Here is a 19,132-nt window from a genome sequence, read left to right as displayed (position 1 = left end):
TCCGGTTTCCTCCCACAGGCCAAAGATGTGCAGGTCAGGTGAATTGGCCATGCTAAATTGCCCATAGTGTTAGGTAAGGGGTAAATGTAGGGGTAGGGGTATGGGTGGTTTGCGCTTCGGCGGGGCGGTGTGGACTTGTTGGGCCGAAGGGCCTGTTTCCACACTGTAAAGTAATCTAATCTAATCTAAAAATTCCATTTGCCGCCTTAATTACTTGTTGCACTTGCAGACCAACCTTCTGTGATTCATGCATAAGGACCCTCAGGTCCCTCTGCACACCAAGTGATAATCCTTTTTACTGTTATTCCTACCAAAATGGATGATTTCACATTAATTAACATTGTACTCCATCTGCCAGACTTTTGCCCGCTCACTTAAACTATCTATGTCCCTTTGCAAAGTTTAACAGTCCTCCACACACTTGGCTCTCCCACCCATCTTAGTGTCATCTGCACACCTTGACACACTACATGTGGTTCCCAGCTCCAAATCGTTGATATAAATTGTGAATAAATGCAATATCAACACAGATCCCTGAGGCACATGACTAATCACTGATTGCCAATGAGAATAGCACTCATTTACCCCTATTCTTTGTTTCCTGTTGGATAACCAATCATCTATCCATGCTAATACATTGTCTGTAATGCCTTGCATTGTTATCTTATGCAACAGCCTTTTGTGCGACACTTTGTCGAATGCCTTATGGAAATCCAGATACACCACATCTACTGGGTCCCCGTTGTCCATCGTGTTCATAATGTCTTCATAAAATTTCAAAAGATTAGTTAAGCATAACTGGCCCTTCATGAGTCCGTGCTGCATCTGCCCAATGGGACAATTTCAATCAAGATGCCTTGCTATTTCTTCTTTGATAATAGATGCAAGCATTTTCCCACTACAGAAGTTAATTCCCCATCTTTTGTCTACCTTCCTTTTTAAACAGTGGCGTCACATTTGCTGTTTTCCAATCTGCTGGAACTGCTCCAGAGTCCAGTGAATTTTAGAAAATTACCACAAGTGTATTTGCTCTTTATCCTGCCAACTCTTGTAGCACCCTAGATGTATTCCATGAAGACCAGGAGACTTGTCTCCCCTTAGCTCCATTAGCTTGCCCAACACTACCTCTTTTGTGATAATGATTGTTTCCAGGTCCTCACCTACCTTCGTCTCTTTGTCAATTACTGGCAAGTTATTAGTGTGGTCCACTGTGAAGACCGACACTAAATACCTATTCAATGCTTTGGCCGTTTCCTCATATCCTATTACTAAATCCCCCTTCTCATCCTGTAAAGGACCAATGTTTACTATAGCCACTCTTTTTATTTGTTTTATATATTTACAGAAACTTTTGCTGTCTTTATATTCTGAGTTAGTTTTTTTTCTTATAATCTACCTTACTTTTCTTTATAGCTCTTTTTTGTGGCTTTCTGTTGACCTTTAAGGCTTTCGCAATTTTCCAGTTTCCCACTGTTTTTGGCCACTTTTTATTCCTTCTCTTTCAATTTGATAGTCTTCCTTATTTCCTTAGACACCCATGGCAGATCACCCCTTTTCTGACAGCCTTTCCAACATGGTGCCACTATTTAGGAAAGGTGGTAAGGAAAAGCCAGGGAACTGTAGACAATAGGTGAGCCTGACATTGGTGGTAGGTGAGTTGTGGAGAGAATCTGGAGGGACAGGATTTACATGTATTTGGAAAGGCAAGGACTGTTAAGGATAGTCAGCATGGCTTTGTGCATTGGAAATCATGTCTCGTGAACTTGATTTGAATTTTTTTGAAGAAGGAACAAAGAGGATTGATGAGGGCAGAGCAGTAGACATGATCTGTATGGACTTGAGTAAGGTGTTCAACAAGGTTCCTCATGGGAGACTGGTTAACAAGGTTAGATCGTGTGGAATACAGGGAGAACTAGCCATTTGGATACAGAACTGGCTCGAAGGTAGAAGACAGAGGGTGGTGATGAAGGGTTGCCTTTCAGACTGGAGGCCTGTGACCAGTGGTGTGCCATAAGGACCAGTGCTGGGTCCACTGCCTTTTGACATTTATATAAATGATTTGGATGTGAACATAGGAGGTATAGTTAGTAAGTTTGCAGATGGCACCAAAATTGGAGGTGTAGTGGAGAGCGAAGGAGGTAACGGGATCTTGATCAGATAGACTAAAGGTAAGGACTGATTAGGGATAGTGAACATGGTTTTGTGCATGGGGAATTGTGTCTCACTAATTTGATTGATTTTTTTTGAAGATGCAAGAAAGAGGATTAATGAGGACAGAGCAGTGGACATAATCTGTACAAATTTCAATAAGGTATTCAACAAGGTTCCTCATGGTAGACTGGCTCACAAGGTTAGGTCGCATGGAATACAGGGAGAACTAGCCACCTGGATGCAGAATTGGCTGGAAGGTTGAAGACAGAGGGTGTTGGTGGAGGGTTGCCTTTTAGACTGAAGGCCTGTGACCAGCAGTGTGCCACAAGGATTGGTGCTGAATCCACTGATTTTTGTCATTTATATAAATGATTTTGATGTGCACATTAGAGATACAGTTAGTAATTTTGCAGATCACACCAAAATTGGCAGTGTGGTGGAGTGAAGAAGGTTACCACAGATTACAACACAATCTTGATCAGTTGGGCCAATTGGCTGAGGCGTGGCAGATAGTGTTTAATTTAGGTAAATGTGAGGTACTGCATTATGGAAAGGCAAATCAGGGCAGGAATTATACACTTAATGGTAAGGTGCTGGGGAGTGTTGCTGAACAAAGAGATCTCAGAATGTGGTTTCATATTTCCTTGAAAGTGGAGTCCCAGGTAGATATGATAGCAAAGAAGGTGTTTGGTCTGCTTTCCCTTATTGGTCACTGCATTGAGTTGAGAGGTCACGTTGTGGCTGTACAGGACTTTGGTTAGGCCATTGTTGGAATGTTGAATACAATTCTGGTCTCCCTGCTATAGGAAGGATGTTGTGAAACTTGAATGAGTTCAGAAAAGATTTACAAGGATGTTGTCAGGATTGGAGGGTTTGGGAGTTATAGGGAGAGGCTGAATGTGCTGGGGCTATTTATCTTGGAGCTTCAGAGAAGTAACCTTTATACAGATTTATAAAATCATGAGGGCCGTGGATAGGGTGAATAGAATATGCAGTTTTCCGAGGTGGGGGAGTCTAAAACATGAGGGCCTAGTTTTAAGATGAGAGTGGAAAGATTTAAAAAGGACCTAAGGGGGTCCGTGTATGGAATGAGCTGTCAAAGGAAAAGTGGAAGCTGGTACAAATACAACATTTAAAAGGCTTCTGGATGGGTATACGAATAAGAAGGACTTAGGTATGAGCCAAATGCTGGCAAATGGGACTAGATTTATTTAGGATATCTGGTTGGCATGGATGAGTTTGAACGAAGGGTCTATTTCAGTGCTGTACATCTCTATGACTCAATAAACCTAGCCGAGCCAGCTTTGCAACACCACTGTTAGGTAAGGAGCTGAAGAAAGAATTGGTGCATATATTTTGAGAATGTTATGAACCTATCCCACACTACTGCCAGAATTATCTCAGTGTTTCCACTAATCTATAGGAGAGTGTTCATGTATTGTGAGCCTCAGTAATTAAATATTTTCAACCTTAATCAGCTCTAAAAAATAGTAGAACCTAGCCTGCAAAGCTTCTGTCTTTGTATTTCTGAGAGCTGCTACCGTAACTATTAAAACTCCTGGTTTTAGATCTAATGCAGTCTGTATAATAGACTGCAGGAACATAAGTGCTACAAACATAAGTGCTACAAACACAGCGGTCCCTGATATATGAACATCTGACTTGCAACTGCTTTTACTTATGAACACAATCCCCTGCTGGAGTGTATTAGTATTAATTTTAAAGATTGACTTATGACCATTTCCTCATATTTACAAATGGCTATTTTATATTGTTTTGCACGATATTCTGACTTACATACAAATTGACATGTGAATGGACTTAAGAACAGAACCCATTCACAACCCAGAGATTTCTGTAACTAGTAACTAGACTTTGTCCTGCTTCTTAATAGGTTGCACAGCCCATCTGATCAGGATGCCAACAGCATTTAACTATTTCTATAATGTACTATTTCTGATCAGCTTGTCAATTGAAAGCTGATCAGAAGTCTAGGATGTGAGTGTTTTGAGGTGTCCTCTCCTCCAGCCTTGCTTTTCCACACTCATACAGTATGTCACTACTTGTAAGTTATAAAATACAGGTGCTTGCAAGCATTAGAGTGAAGAACAATATCTCTTCAGGTCAAGCAGTATCTGAGGAGCAGGAGAATTGATGTTTCGGGCATAAGCCCTTCATCAGGAATGAGGCTTGTGGACCAAGGGAGCAGAGAGATAACGGGGGGAAGGCTGCCTGATTGAAGATGCAACAGTTTGAGATGAAAGTGCCTATGGTGCATCCTGTGAGTATGCACACAGCAGACAAATATAAAACTTAGCATTTTATCCAGAGTCCTGAAAACTGCATATTTGCTTCCAAGTTCTATGAATATGAGGGACTGAACTCATTCATTCACCTATCTTTACTCAGGCATTACAAGTTCTGTCAAGACTGTTGCTTTTAGATTTAAAAGGTCAAAGCTCCATCTCATGGGAATACACTTTAAAGGCTTCTGTCACTTCAGTGCTTTATTTTAGATCTTCAGCAAAGTTCCCTTTAAATGAAAGTAGCAGACTTCAAGAGTAGTATGCTTTTTAAACCTAAAATGTGCACAGAAAATAACTTAATTGATACCTAGCTTAAGGTATTTGTAATATGATGAGAAACTGCAGAGCCTAGGGTGAATTATTGTGGAGAAGAATTAAGAGTAGGGAAGATAGTATCCAAGAAATACAGATCCTCAAGGTCTAATTCATGGTAACATTATTGTATTAAAGTATAGAAACAAGTAACAGCTGGAATATAACTACTTTATATGAAAAGAATGATGAAGGGTATAAATGGGTTGACAAGGGAGATAGATAGAAAATTATTAATTCTGTAATTTTTGAGAGTAACCATATAGACTACAATTTTTGCTAACTCTGTGGCTTACCTGCATTCCTATAATGATATTCCAGACTGATCCCAGGTTACAAATGAGTTCCGATCCTGAGTATGTTTGTAAGTCGATTTGTACACAAGTCAGAACACAAGACATTAAAGTATAAAATATTCATTTGTAGGTATGAGTGAATGTTCGCATGTTGGATCCTAAAAATTAATAGTAATGAGTTTCTTTTGTAAGTACAAGTGTTCACAAGTCCACCATTCATACGTAGGTAACCCCTTGTACTTTGTTGATTGTTAGAAGTATGATATTGGAGAACATGTTGTTACATCTGCCGTGGGTTGATAGATTTTGTCTTTGAATCCACTGGGAGATATCAAAAGTTGGATAAAATTTTAGATGTGTTCATTCCACTGATTTTGTAACATGAGGTGATGTTGTATCTGTACTGTTGGAAACCAAGTGATAAGATATAAAATGGCTCTGACCAACTCATTTACATGATTGTGGCATTTCAAAGTGTGGCCCTCCTACAGCTCCAATATCCATATCAGTGCAAATGTCTTCTGTAAACACTAGAAGATTGTGTGTCATCTATGGGAAAACATTTGTTTCTCGTACAGTCCTTATAATAAAAGTAGCTTCAGCAATGCACTTCAGATTCCTGCATATTTGGTTTTAGATTTTCAAAGAGAAACTATATTGCTGTAAAAAAATTAGTGACGTCTTAGATTTACTGATGCTGCACCATTTGCAATCTGCCTAGAAATTGAAGGCAGCAAGAAGGCCTTGTTTATGGCCAGAGCAAAAAACTTTCTAGACTGACCCTGCGAAGGTTGCAGATTCTAGTAGATTGTAGCATCAGAAATACTACCAAAGGTTTTTAATAACTTCACATTGATGGTGAAGATGAATCAGCGCATTGGACCTTATACCCATCAGAATTTCCATTGCTCACAATATACTTACTAAACCCCTATTATTAAACCACTGCTGATACCCTGATACTAAGGACTGTCTATTGTTATGACACTACACTTTATCAATGTTTTAAACATAACAGTCAGGTAAATACCTCTTACTGTCTCCATGTACATCCAGATATTCAGCTATGACTAGCATCATCCAAAACACACTGGTTCAGTCAATAGCATTCTGTCTTCTTACAGAGGAGCTTACACAAAATTAGAGATAAAACCACAGAAGCAGAAGCAACTAGGTGTATACACCCCTTAGTGCCTAGGAAGGAATTAATCCTGAGCATAATTAGCAGCAATGCCAATGGTATCCAGTGGGAGCCATCATGGATGGCTTTATTCACCTTCTTCATTCATTCCGCACCTTCATTCCAAAAGCTATGATAAAACAGGAATTGCTGATTTGACATATTCTTCACCTCCCCTGTATCTTTAATTATTTGGTGTTTTGAGTTATCTAGAAATTCTGGCTGCTTGTTGCCTCCAGAAGGAACCAAGTCAAGGGGCAAAAGGAGGAAGATAACCAGGAAGAGAAAGCACAATTTATCAGCCTAACACTCTAAGGCACAAGCTTACTTTCTGGCATAGTATGTATATTAGCAGCTAATGTAAAGTTGGTATTGTCACACAGACAGCAGTGGGCTGCCTTCCCGAAGGGATGATGTTACACATAGAGTCATAGAGCTGTACAGTATAGAAAAAGACCCTTTGGTCCAACTCATCCATGCTGATCAGATATCCTAAATTAATCTAGTCCCATTTGCCAGCACTTAGCCAATATCTTTCTAAACCCTTCCTCTTCATATGCCCATTGGGATACCTTTTAAATGTTGTAATCGTCCCAGCCTCCACCATTTCCTCTGGCAGCTCATTCCATACACATACCAATCTTTGCATGAAAAAGTTGCCCCTTAGGTCTCTTTTAAATTTTTGCCCCCTCACCCTAAATCTATGCCCACTAGTTCTGGACTCACCCACCCCAGGGAAAAGACCTTATCTTTTTACCCTGTCCATGCCCTTCGTGATTTTATAAACCTCTATAAGGTCACCCCTCATCCTCCGAATGTCCAGGCGAAATAGCCACATGTCTATTCAGCCTCTCCCTATAGCTCAAACACTCCAACCCTGGCAATATGCTTGTAAATCTTTTCTGAACGTTTCAAGTTTCACAACATCCATCTATAGCAGGGAGGCCAGAATTGAACTCAGTATTCCAATAGTAGCCTAATCAATATTCTGTACAGCTGCAACATGACTATGCGCTGGTTATGCACCAATCAATAAAGGCAAGCATACTTTACTATCCTGCCTACCAGGGACTTCACTTTCAAGGAACTATGAACCTGCACTCCAAGGTCTCTTTGTTCAGCACCCCAGGACCTTATCAATAAATGTCTAAATCCTGCCCTGATTTGCCTTTCCCAAAATGCAGCACCTCATATTTGTCTAAATTAAACTCCATCTGCCACTGTGCTTATGTGCAGTTCTGGAATCCATATTATAGGAGGAATGCGATTGCACTGGAGAGGATGCAGAGGAGATATACCAGGATGTAGCCTGGGCTGGAGAGTCCACGGTCAAGAAATTTCTGACTGCTGGTGTGCGGAATCAAGCTACTGCCATCTGGTCTCATTCTGCTCCTGTTTAAGCACAGGTAGCTGCCATCAGGATTGCCAATCTCGATGCTTGATGGGGCCTGCAGGTTATGACACTTGTCCAGCAACCTAGTGTTAAGATTCCACCCTATGGGACTGGTAGCAGCACTGGCTTCATGGCGTACTTGTCCTCTCTCAAAATTACAATTTTTTGCTCCCATCTCTGGCTCTTCAGCAGTGCGGTTGCTATTCCCTGTCAGCCAGTCAGTCCAGAGTGGTGTAACCCTTGTCAGTTGATATAATTCAAATCCATTTTGCCAGGACTGGAGCTATTTCAAGATATTCTCCATCAGAAAACAGTCAACAGTCTTCCTAGCCATCATGCACCCACAGGGAGCTCCAGGCCAGATAAGACTACTCACAAAGGTGATACTGCTAGACTAATCGGATGCTGGAGATTAGAGTCAAGATTAGAGTAGTGCTCAAAAAGCACAGCAGGTCAGGCAGCATCCAAGCAGCAGGAAAATCAATGTTTCGGGCCAAAGCCCTTCATCCGGAATGAGGCAGGGAGCCTTGGGGGTGGACAGATAAATGGGAGGGGAGTAGAACTGGGGACAAGGTAGCTGAGAGTGCAATAGGTAGATGGAGGTGGGGGTAAAGGTGATAGGTTGAAGAGGAGGGTGGAGTGAATAGGTGGGAAGGAAGATTGACAGGTGGGACAGGTCATGAGGATGGTGCTCAGCTGGAAGGTTGGAACTGGGGTAAGGTGGGGGGGAGGGGAAATGAGGAAACTGGTGAAGTCCACATTGATGCCATGGGGTTGAAGGGTTTTGAGGTGGAAGATGAATCATTCTTCCTCCAGGCGTCGGGTGGTAAGGGACTGGCGATTGAGGAGCCTCAGGACTTGCGTGTCCTCGGCAGTGTGGGAGGGACAGTTGAAATGTTCAGCCACGGGGCGGTGGGGTTGATTGTTGCAGGTGTCCTGGAGATGTTGTCTGAAGCACTCTGCGAGTAAGCGTCCAGCCTCCCCAATGTAGAGGAGACCACATCGGGAGCAACAGATACAGTAAATGATGTGTGGAAGTGCAGGTGAAGCTTTGATGGATGTGGAAGGCTCCTTTGGGGCCTTGGACAGTGGTGAGGTGGGAGGTGTGGGCGCAGGTTTTGCAATTCCTGCGGTGGCAGTGGAAGGTGCCAGGAGGGGAGGGTGGGTTGTTAGGGGGCGTGGACTTGACCAGGTAGTCACAAAGGGAACAGTCTTTACGGAAAGCAGATAAGGGTGGGGAGGGAAATATATCTCTGGTGGTGGGGTCCTCATCTAGAGGAAATGGGAGGATTGGAAGGAGAAATTGTTGAGTGTGAGGACCAGTTCAGCCAAAAGAATAAAGTGTCAGTGGAAGGGTACTGGTGGGGACGTCGGGAGAGGAAGAAGCGGAGGGCTTGGAGGCCCTGGTCATGGCGGCTGGTGGTGTAGAGGGCCTAAAAGTCCATGGTGAAGATTAGGCAATGGGGGCCAGGGAAATGGAAGTCTTGGAGGAAGTGGAGGGCATAGGTCAGTGCCCTGAATGTATGTTGGGAGTTCCTGGACCAGGCGACAGAACAGTATTGAAGTAGGTGGAGATGAATTCGGTGGAGCAGGAGCAGGCTGAGACAATGGGTCAGCTGGGGTAGTCAGACTTGTGGAAGTTGAGTAGGATCTTGGGTAGAATCTTCCTTCCCACCTATCCGCTCCACCCTCCTCTCCAACCTATCACCTTTACCGCACCACCCCCCCATCCACCTCTTGCACTCTCCGCTACTTTCTCCACAGCCCCACCCACCATCCATTTATCTGTCCACCCCTGAGGCTCCCAGACTCATTCCTGCTGAAGAGCTTTGGCTCGAAACATCGATTTTCCTGCTCCTCGGATGCTGCCTGACCCGTTATGTTTTTCCAGCACTATTCTGATAATATTTTTTGTTTAGTTAACATGTTGGTTAACCACTGACACATATTCACATGAGACTGCAGATTTTCTTTAAAAACAGAACATTTATGTTGTGAAAGAAATAACAAAGACCAAACCAAGCTACTGAAATATATACAACAGTTAGAATTTTTACAATTTTTCAGCCTGTTTCCCAACACTATCCATTGTTGAGACTCAAGTTCAGAGAAATTGCACTCCTCCATATCTAAACTGCTTAGGGTTCTACTTTTCCTGACAATTTCTTGGCTCTGAATTGTGCATATAATTCAATGAATCTTTTTCCAATCTGCCAACATGAATTTTTACACATTTGTTTGAGAACATAAACTTTCTCACTTCAAATAATATTCAGATTTCTAAACAGATGGACCTGTATGGAAATTACACAAACACAGCCCTTCTGCTGAGGTAACTTATTTCCGGAAACAAATACAAAAATTGCTGGAAACATTTAGCCAATTTGGTAGCATTTAAGGAGAGAAAGCAGAGTTAATGTTACATGTCCAGTCACCCTTCTTCAGAACACGTTGTAGCTAGGAAAAGGTTGATATATATATCGAAGATGGGATAGGGGAATGAGTAATCAATAGGTGGAGATGGAGTCAGGAGAGAGAGGGTCCTGAAGAAGGGTTACGCCCAAAACATTAACCTGTCAACCACCTAATGCTGTATGGCTTGCTGTGTTCTTCCAGCCTAATACTGGTCTACCTAGGAAAGGGAAAACAGCAGTTAGGCAGACAAAAGAATGGGTAATGCTTAGCCTGGGAGAATCAATAACTGCTAATGAGGACCATTAGTGATTGACAATGGGTTGGTTGGGGTAGAAGCTCACATGATGATAAGGTCTTTGGATTAGAGTAGCATCCGAGGAGCAGGAAAATCGATGTTTTGGGCAAAAGCCCTTCATCAGGAATGGAGGCAGGGAGCCTCCAGGGTGGAGAGATAAGGTCTGGTGTGTGGGGGTTGGGAAGGACATGGGAGAAGGTGCCCACACCTAAAATTATTAAATTCTACATTCTGAGAAGCTGCAGAGTCCCAGGTGGAAAATGAGATCTCCCCCATCCCATCTTCAACATATGTACTAATCTTTTCCTAGTTCCATCTGCCTCCTCTTCACCATGGATGTGCAATTTCTTTATATCCCCCATCTCTGCTTCTTCATGGAAAAAAGCCTTGAACCGCCTTCAACCAACACCATCCTTCTCTTCCTGGCTGAGCTCATCCACACTCTGAATAACTTCTCTTTTAACTTCTCTCACTCTCTTCAGGTCAAAGGGGTGTCAAGGGTATCCATATGGACACCAGTTATGCCTGCCTCTTGTGGGGTACATGGAACATTCCTTGTTCCAGTCCTATTCCAGCCCCCAACCACAACTCTTTCTCTAATATATCGATTATATCATAGATGCTGCTTCTCCCTCTCGTCCAGAGTTTCGCTTCCAATTTTCACTTCCCTCTTACCTTCACCTGGTCCAACTCTGATTCCTCCCTTCAGTTCCATGATATCTCTGTTTCCATTTCTGGGGATAGCCCTGACCATCAATACCCACTGTCCACCAACTGACTCCCACAGTTACCTTGATTGTACCTCACACCCTACCTCCTGTAAAGACTCTATGCCATTCTCCTAGTTCCAATGGCTATATCGCATCTGTTCTGATGATGTCAACTTCAGCAAGGGGGCCTGTGAAATGTTCACTTTCTTCCTCAACTGAGGATTCCCCAGCACCACAGTTGAAAGACTCTCAGCCAGGTCTGACACATTTCTCGCACTTCTGCCCCCATCCCCTCTCTTCCCGCCCATAATAATGAAAGGGTCGTCCTTGTCATCACCTACCTTCCCACCAGCATCCACATCCAGAGGATCATTAGCTGCCATTTCCGCCACCTCCAGCAGGATGCTACCACTAGATAAATGTTCCTCTCTCCTCCCTTGTCAGCCTTCAGCAAGGACCATTTCTCTGGGACATCCTGGTCCACTCCTCCTTCACTGCCAACAGCCCCATGGCACCTCCTTCACTGCCAATAGCCCCATGCAATCACAGGTGTAATACCTGTCTATTTAATTGCTCTCTCCTCAGTATCCAAGGACCCAAACAGGCATTCTTAATGAAGCATAGAGTGGGGTACTGCTTTGCAGAATACCTACATTCTGTCCACATAAAAACCCCTGAGCTTCCAGTTGTCTGCCATTCCATCACACCACCACGTTCCCTGGTCTTAGGCTTGCTACAGTGTTCCAGCGAAGTTCAGTGCAAGTTGGAAGAACAGAACTTCATTTTCCACTTAGGAACTCTATAGCCTTCTGGACTCAATATCTAGTTTAACAATTTTAGGGCTGAAGTATCTTCTCCCATGTCCTTACCCCAACCCCTACACACCAGACCTTGTTATCACATGGTCTGCAAATACACACTACCCATTGTTAGCCACTAATAGTCCCCATTCGCAACTATTCATTTTTATCAGCTGACCATTATCCACTCCTTTTTCTGTCCAACTGTTCTCTCTCTTTGGGCTCTAACTACACCTATAGTTTAATCCTAGTCCCTTGTACCCCCTATCTTCTGCATAAAAACCAACCTCTTCCAAGGTTCTGAAGAAGTGTCAATGGATCCTAAACTTTAACTCAGATTTCTGTCCATAAATGCTGCCAGACCTGCTAAGATTTTTTAGCAATTGCCGTTATTGTTTTTGATTTACAGCATCCATAGATTTTTTATTTTTAACCTTAATATTATTATACTTTCCCAAATACTGCTTTTCAAAAGAAATGAAATTGGCTTCTAAAATCATCAATCGCTAATGGCTTTATTTTTGTGATAGGTCTACCTGTTATAAAATTAACAGTAGGTCACCTGCTCTCTGACAAATACTGGATTAGTTCATATTTCAGAAGGACTGTCTGATTTTGTCTTTTTCAAAGAAAACACTTCACAAAAGTAAACAATACCCATTTGTCACTATTTTAAAATACAAAAATGATATTAATACATCAAAATTATATACTATCGTTCACAAAGGGAAAACTCAATAGTGATTAATTCTACCTTTTATTTGTGTTATCAATATGTTACTGGATAACGTATTGTGAAGGTTGTTGCTATTAGCTAATATTGAATGATGTAAGCTAAGGAGATATTGCCATGGAAGTTAATGCATTGTAAAGGGACGGTGGGCACTGTCATTGAGGAATGGTCCATTATGCAGTACTTCCCGCTGCCTCTAATTTTTTTTGATACATGTGTCTCTTTCCTCCTCGTGAAATGACTGAGAGATCTCAGGAGGTGGTGGCTGAACCTTCATTGAAGAAGTAGCAACTACCACAAACATAGAGGGCTGAATTTTAGCACAAACATTAGGTGAAAGTCCATTTTGGCAAGTTTCATGGAAAGTTTCTCTCTGTGGGCCCTCGGCAAATTTCTCAAGTTATTCTCCGAAACTCACTTCCAGTCATGCACCAGGTCGTTGCTGTCAGTCAGGACTTGCCCTTCACAGTGCACATTATAGGAGTGGAACAAAATGCAAACATTTCTCACCACATATACAGGTTGTTCTGCTATAATGCGCATTTTATTAACACAAATTCGCTACAACACAATTGATGAACTGGGGACACTGTTTCTAAAATGTAAACTTTTAAAGCGTGTATTGGTTATAATGCAATTCTGGCCCCATTAGTTTAAATCGTGTTCCCATTATGCATTTTTCTTATAACGGGATTGCACGAGAACGGAACTACTGTGTTACAGCAGAACTGACTGTACTTGACACTTCATTACAAATACAAGTGCACATTCATAAATCTATTGCTACTTAAGAAGGAAGCTACACACCTTACCTATCCTTAGTGTCATCAATCTTAGACCCCTGTCTAAGGGAGTGCTACTCTTTCCCAATGCCAAGTTAACCTAACATCTTCTCATTGTTCAATGGGACCATCACATACTGGAAAGCCTTCAGATGATTGAAAGCCTTCACTTTCTTTTAGCAATAACCAAAGTGAAGAATAAATAAACTAACAGAGGCTGAGGCTTTGTCGGTCTCTGGGAACAGATACAGAATGCTCGTCTTTCGATCAACAAGAAGTTTAAAGTCAATGAGTGATCATTGCACCCAGCTTTCACCTATTGGAACTGGATGTCAATTATGTCCTGTCTGGCCTATTGTGTTTGACACTGCAGTGCTCTTTAATGCAGGAGATGAGGTTCCTCCTACTTAATGTCCTCATCTTTCTCCTTTGAAGACTGCTGCTGCTCTCCCAGGTTTTCAAAATCCATTACATTCTCTCATTGTCTGCATTAGTTGTGCAGAACTTGGCAGGCTAGGATTATGTGGCATACTCTTTCTGGAGGGTAGTACAAAGTCCAGCAGACCCATCCAAGCATTGGATCAGCTCTTCTTCAGCTGAACTGTCATCTGCTCCACAAAGGAAGAGTAAGCAGCATTGTATCTTCTTCCACCTCAGTCAAGTGTTTGTGTATTGGAGTCATCAGCCATGATTGCAGTGGTAGCCCTTGTCTTCCAGTAACTATCTACATAAGGCCCTTGAAATGAACCAGGAATTTGAGAGTTCTCAAGAAAATATACATCATGGTGTTCTTGGGGTACCTGGCAGAGACTTCTAAGAGGTGGTACCAATGATCACAGATGACCCAAACATTGATGAAATGTGCAATATGGTGTTCTCAATGTGTCAATAGCACCTTGCACCTGGATTGATTAATTGATTTGATTTATTATCATGTGTACCTAAATACAGTAAAAGGCTTTGTTTGCAAGTAATACAGGCAGATCACAGTAAGCAAGGACATACAGATCATAGGGTGACAAAAATACTTGGACAGAGTAAGGCACAATGCAGGATGTGTGCCAGATAAGGTTAACATTAACAAGATCAGCATTGTTTGAAGTTAGAGAGTCCATTCATCAATCTAATAACAGCAGGGAAGAAGCTGTTCATGAACATGCTGGTGTGAGTGTGCAAGCTTCTGTATCTTCTAACTGATGGAAGAGGTTGATAGGAGAGCATTACAGGGTGGGATAGGTTTTTGATGATGTTGGCAGCCTCTCCACAGCAACGAGACGTGTAAATGGAGTCCATGGATGGGAGGTTGGCCTTCATGATGGTCTGGGCTATGCACACAACCTTCTGTAGTTTCTTACTGTCCTGGGCAGAGCAGTTGTCATTATGCAGCTGGACAGTATGCTTTCAAAGGTGCATCTATAGAAGTTGATGAGTATCTTATGGACATGCCAAATTTCCTGAGCCGCCTGAGGAAGAGGAAGTGTTGTGCTTTCTTGACTGTCGCATCTACATGGAAAGTTCAAGACAGGTTGTCAGTTGTTATCTCTCTTAGGAACTTGACAATCTCCACCTTCTCAACCTCCACTGCATTGATATAGGTAATGGCTTGTTCTCCTACTTTCCTTCTGAAATCAATGATCAGTCCTTTAGTTTTGCTGACATTGAGAGAGAGATTGTTATTGTTGCATAATGTCACCAAGCCCTCTATCTCGTTTCTGTATTCTGACTCATTGTTGTTTGATATCTGTCCTACCACGGTGGTATCATCTGCAAACTTGTAGATGGTGTTCATTTGGAATTTGGCAATGCAGTCGTGGGTGTACATGGAGTACAGTAGGGGGCTGAGAATGCATCTTTGTCGGGTTCCATTATTGTCTGTTATTGTGGTGGAGGTGCAGTTACCTATCTTCATTGATGGCAGTCCATGGGTGAGGACCCATATGCAGAGTGCAAAACCAAGGTCTCAGAGTTTTGAGATCAGTCTGCAGGGGATAATGGTATTGAAGTTCGAGCTGTAGTCAATGAGAAGGAATCTGATGTATGTGTCCTTGTTGTCCAGATATTCCAGGGATGAGTGTAGGGCTAGGGAAATGGCATCTGCTGTGGACCTGTTATGTTAATAGACAAATTGCAGGGGATCAAGGTTGGGAGATTAGAGTTGACGTGGGCCATGACCAGCTTCTTGAAGCTCTTCTTGGTTATTGAGGTCAGAGCCACTGTTGGTAGTAATTAGGGCTCATTCATGTACTTTCTTAGGTACTGGGATAATGATGGTTTTCTTGAAGCAGGTGGGGACTTCGGCTTGTAGGAGGGAGAGGGTGATGATGTCAGTGAATACCTCCGCCAGCTGGTCCACACAGGATCTAAGTGCACGGCCATGCCCATCGCTTCCTGGGTGACTCCCAAAAAAGACCGATCTGATATCTGTAGCAGTGACGGAGGGAACGGATGCATCTATGATTATTGGGATAGGTGATACCTTGCTGCTGGCATTCTGCTTGAACCGAGCATAGAAAGCACTCAGTGCATCAGGGAGGGATGTATCTTTGTCTGCTAACCAGTTCTGTTTCATTTTGTATATATGTTGTTTAGGCCTTGCCACAGGTGGTGAGAGTTTGTATGGTTGGTTTGAGCCTCTGAGTTTGTACTGCCTCTTGGCATCTCTAATGGCTTTGCAGAGGTGTTATCTGGAATTTCTGCATAGGTCTGCATCATCTGACCTGAATGCAGCACGCCTGGTCTTCAGTAGGGAGTGGATTTCCTGATTCATCCAAGGTATCTGGTTGGGGAACACTCAGAAGTGTGGACTGGGAATAGACTGGTAGGTGTCTTTGGTTGTGTAGCAGTCAGCCTTTTAGAGGAGCAGGAGATGTGTTGGTTGTATTTTGGCAGCACCTCTTGAGGTTGGCTTGGTTGAAGTTGCTGGCCACAGTGAATAAGGCCTTGGGAAATTTCATCTCTGGCAGTGTTAATTTCATCGAGGTATTCTTCACACCCGCATTAGTTGGTATGTAGGCTGCTGTCAGGATGGCGGAGGAGAACCTGCGCAGCAGATAATAGGGATTATATTTTGCTATAAGGTATTCTAGGTCCAGGGAGCAATGGCTTACCATGAATGCCACATCTGAGCACCAGTAGTTGTTGATCAGGAAGCTTACCCCACTGACCTTTGCCTTAAGCAAGGATACCATGCAGAGAAACAACTATGTTGGTTCCAAACGGACATATGACATAGGGACCTACATAGGAGACCGCAAGAGCTGTATCATTACTGTATGAGCATACATAGGAGACTCTTTTGTATTCAGTACTTTAGTTGCCTAATGCCATTTGACTCAAGTAGGAACAAACCAGTAGGCAAAGCCTACACATAGGCTGCAACTTATTTATACTTCACTCTTAAACTGCTGCAGTCTATGTCCTGTAGTGTGACCGATAAAACCATTAGGAAGGGAATTCCAGAATTTTGACCTGAAGGAATAACAATATATTTCAAAGTCATGATGGAGTGGGGTCTCTGCTGTCCTTCCTTTTCTAGATGTAAGTCATCCTGGGTTTGGAAGGTGCTAAGGAGCAATGCTGAATTTCTTTGGTGCATCTTGGAGATACTGAGCAATGGTGGTGGAGGGAGTGGATGTTTATGAATGTCGTGTCAATCAAGCAGGTTGCTATGTTCTGGAAGGTTCCTGATGAAGGGCTTTTGCCCGAAACATCGATTTTCCTGCTCCTCGGATGCTGCCTGACCTGCTGTGCTTTTCCAGCACCACCCTGATCTAAACTTTGGTTTCCAGCATCTGCAGTCCTCACTTTTGCCTATGTTCTGGAAGTGTCAAGCTAGTCAAGTGTTATACTGATCTTATCATGGGGAAAAGAGATGAAACAGCATGATCTGTAACAAATTGCAACGTTATCTTAATACATTTGTGGGTTGAGGGTTTTGACAACAGTTCCTTGAAAGCTGCCAGTTGCATAAGTGGTTGGTGCAAAAAAATAAGGCCAGCTACTCCTTCATATCATAGGTCTCCTCCAACAGTTGGCATAGTTCTATACAGTGTTTCAGGACATCCTCAGTCTGCTGTTGGCACTGGGCCTTGCTCATCTCACGGAAATAATCACATTGAATATGATAGATTCTGGTCTTCTGCTACCTCCTGTACATCCTGAGGGAACCTTCAGTTGAGACCTGTTTATAAGAAGGGGGGTTGGCATTGGATTTTGTTGCTGGTATTGTGCTTGCTAGTACATCTGTTAGATACCCAGTTTCTCTGCACATTTGTTCCACTGCAAAAACAGATGATAATCCCTGCTGTGGGTAGATCCATTGGTCACACTTATGATGAACCTGTGGGGAGAAAATAAGAAACAGAACAAGTCCTATGAACAGTTGTCAATTACATCACTCGCAAATGTTGTTTTAGCACAATCCTCTGTACAACAGGATATGGAGGACATAGACAAGGAGGGCCATGGCATGCTTCTGCATGAACATTTGACATAAGGACCTACAAAGCCAATTGTAAGTGCTGTATGATTATTGTATGAGCACACATAGGAGATACTTTTGTATTCAGTATTTTAGTTGCCTAATACCATTTGACTCAAGTGGGAACAGACCATTATCACCCCAATGCAGGTGATTCGCTTTCATATTCATGTTGTCTATACAATCTTTTGGTTAACATAGAATTTTAAATATTATTAGAATAGGGAAGATGTCTACTGTTTATTAACCAAATTAACTAATGTCTGCACCAAAATAATACCTGCAAAGCATTTCACTAACTTGCTGCATTTCTTATCTCAGGCAATCATGGAGACAAAGGTGATCAAGGTTCTCAAGGTGTTGGCCTCCCTGGATTTATAGGAGCACAAGGCTCAAGAGGTATGGTATATTGTAGGTTAGTTCATATACATTTTACTAATGGTTGTATGTTTCCTAAATTTGTTATTGTTGTTCTCCATGTAGGTGAGCATGGAAAGTCTGGATTAGGCATACCTGGACAACCAGGGCAACAAGGTCCACGAGGTCATAGAGGGCAACGAGGCTTAAGAGGACATCAGGGATATAGGGGACCTCCAGGTGTGTGTATCACAACAGGATGCGAGTGGAATAGGATTTCCAGTGCCCCAGTTCCTAACACTGAAAATCAACATCCTCAGCCACAACGCATTCAACTTCCACAGAATTTCATTGATCAGGAAGAGTATGTACAGATTACAAAAACAAAATTTAGAAGCAATTAAACAAATACATTTATTGAAATATTTTAGTCTCAATCCTATTTTCAAATACATGTTAAAATGTAGATTTTAAGCCTAAATGATAGGAATTCTTGTAATACAACAGTAAATTTGATATTGTAATCAGCCTGAAATAAATTTTTAACAACTATTCCTATACTAGTACTTTTTAATTCTTTTGGTGTTTCTTTGTGCTGGACAGAGGTTTCTATTTTTAAAAAAGCACACTGCACATGACTTCCAAAGATTTTGTGATCTTATAGCTTAATGTAAAGCCAATGGCAAAAAAGAGTATATCAAAACTCTCAAATTTTAACAGTCAGCTTTGCAATTGACAGAATCAGTCCTTAGTATTGCTGTCAGCAAAAAAGAAAAAAGAAATCACGAATATCTTAACTTCAGTGTGCAAGTTGAAAAAATAATACAGGAGAAGAGATCCAAACTAACTTGAAAGTCGTACTGTATTCGCAGGAGCTAAGTTTAATATAAATTTAATTTGTAAGTAAGAGGCTATTGGTGTT

The 19,132-nt window shown here is 42.2% G+C and overlaps 1 protein-coding gene across 1 annotated transcript in view; it reads left to right on the top strand.

Moving 5' to 3' along the window:
- Positions 1 to 18,762, top strand: part of zmp:0000000760 (collagen alpha-1(IX) chain) — a 96,747-nt gene extending 77,985 nt beyond the window's left edge. Inside the window, exons 25-26 of the mRNA XM_043681246.1 lie at positions 18,175 to 18,252; positions 18,337 to 18,762. Coding sequence (XP_043537181.1) covers positions 18,175 to 18,252; positions 18,337 to 18,614 — 356 coding nt within the window. The 3' untranslated portion in view covers positions 18,615 to 18,762. The remainder of the gene's footprint in view (positions 1 to 18,174; positions 18,253 to 18,336) is intronic.
- Positions 18,763 to 19,132: the final 370 nt, after the last annotated feature.

The sequence above is a fragment of the Chiloscyllium plagiosum genome, chromosome 3, assembly GCF_004010195.1.
Source record: "Chiloscyllium plagiosum isolate BGI_BamShark_2017 chromosome 3, ASM401019v2, whole genome shotgun sequence".
NCBI classification, from domain to species: domain Eukaryota; kingdom Metazoa; phylum Chordata; class Chondrichthyes; order Orectolobiformes; family Hemiscylliidae; genus Chiloscyllium; species Chiloscyllium plagiosum.
The sequence above is the reverse complement of the archived record's forward strand: the minus strand, read 5'-3'. Positions and strand labels throughout refer to the sequence as shown.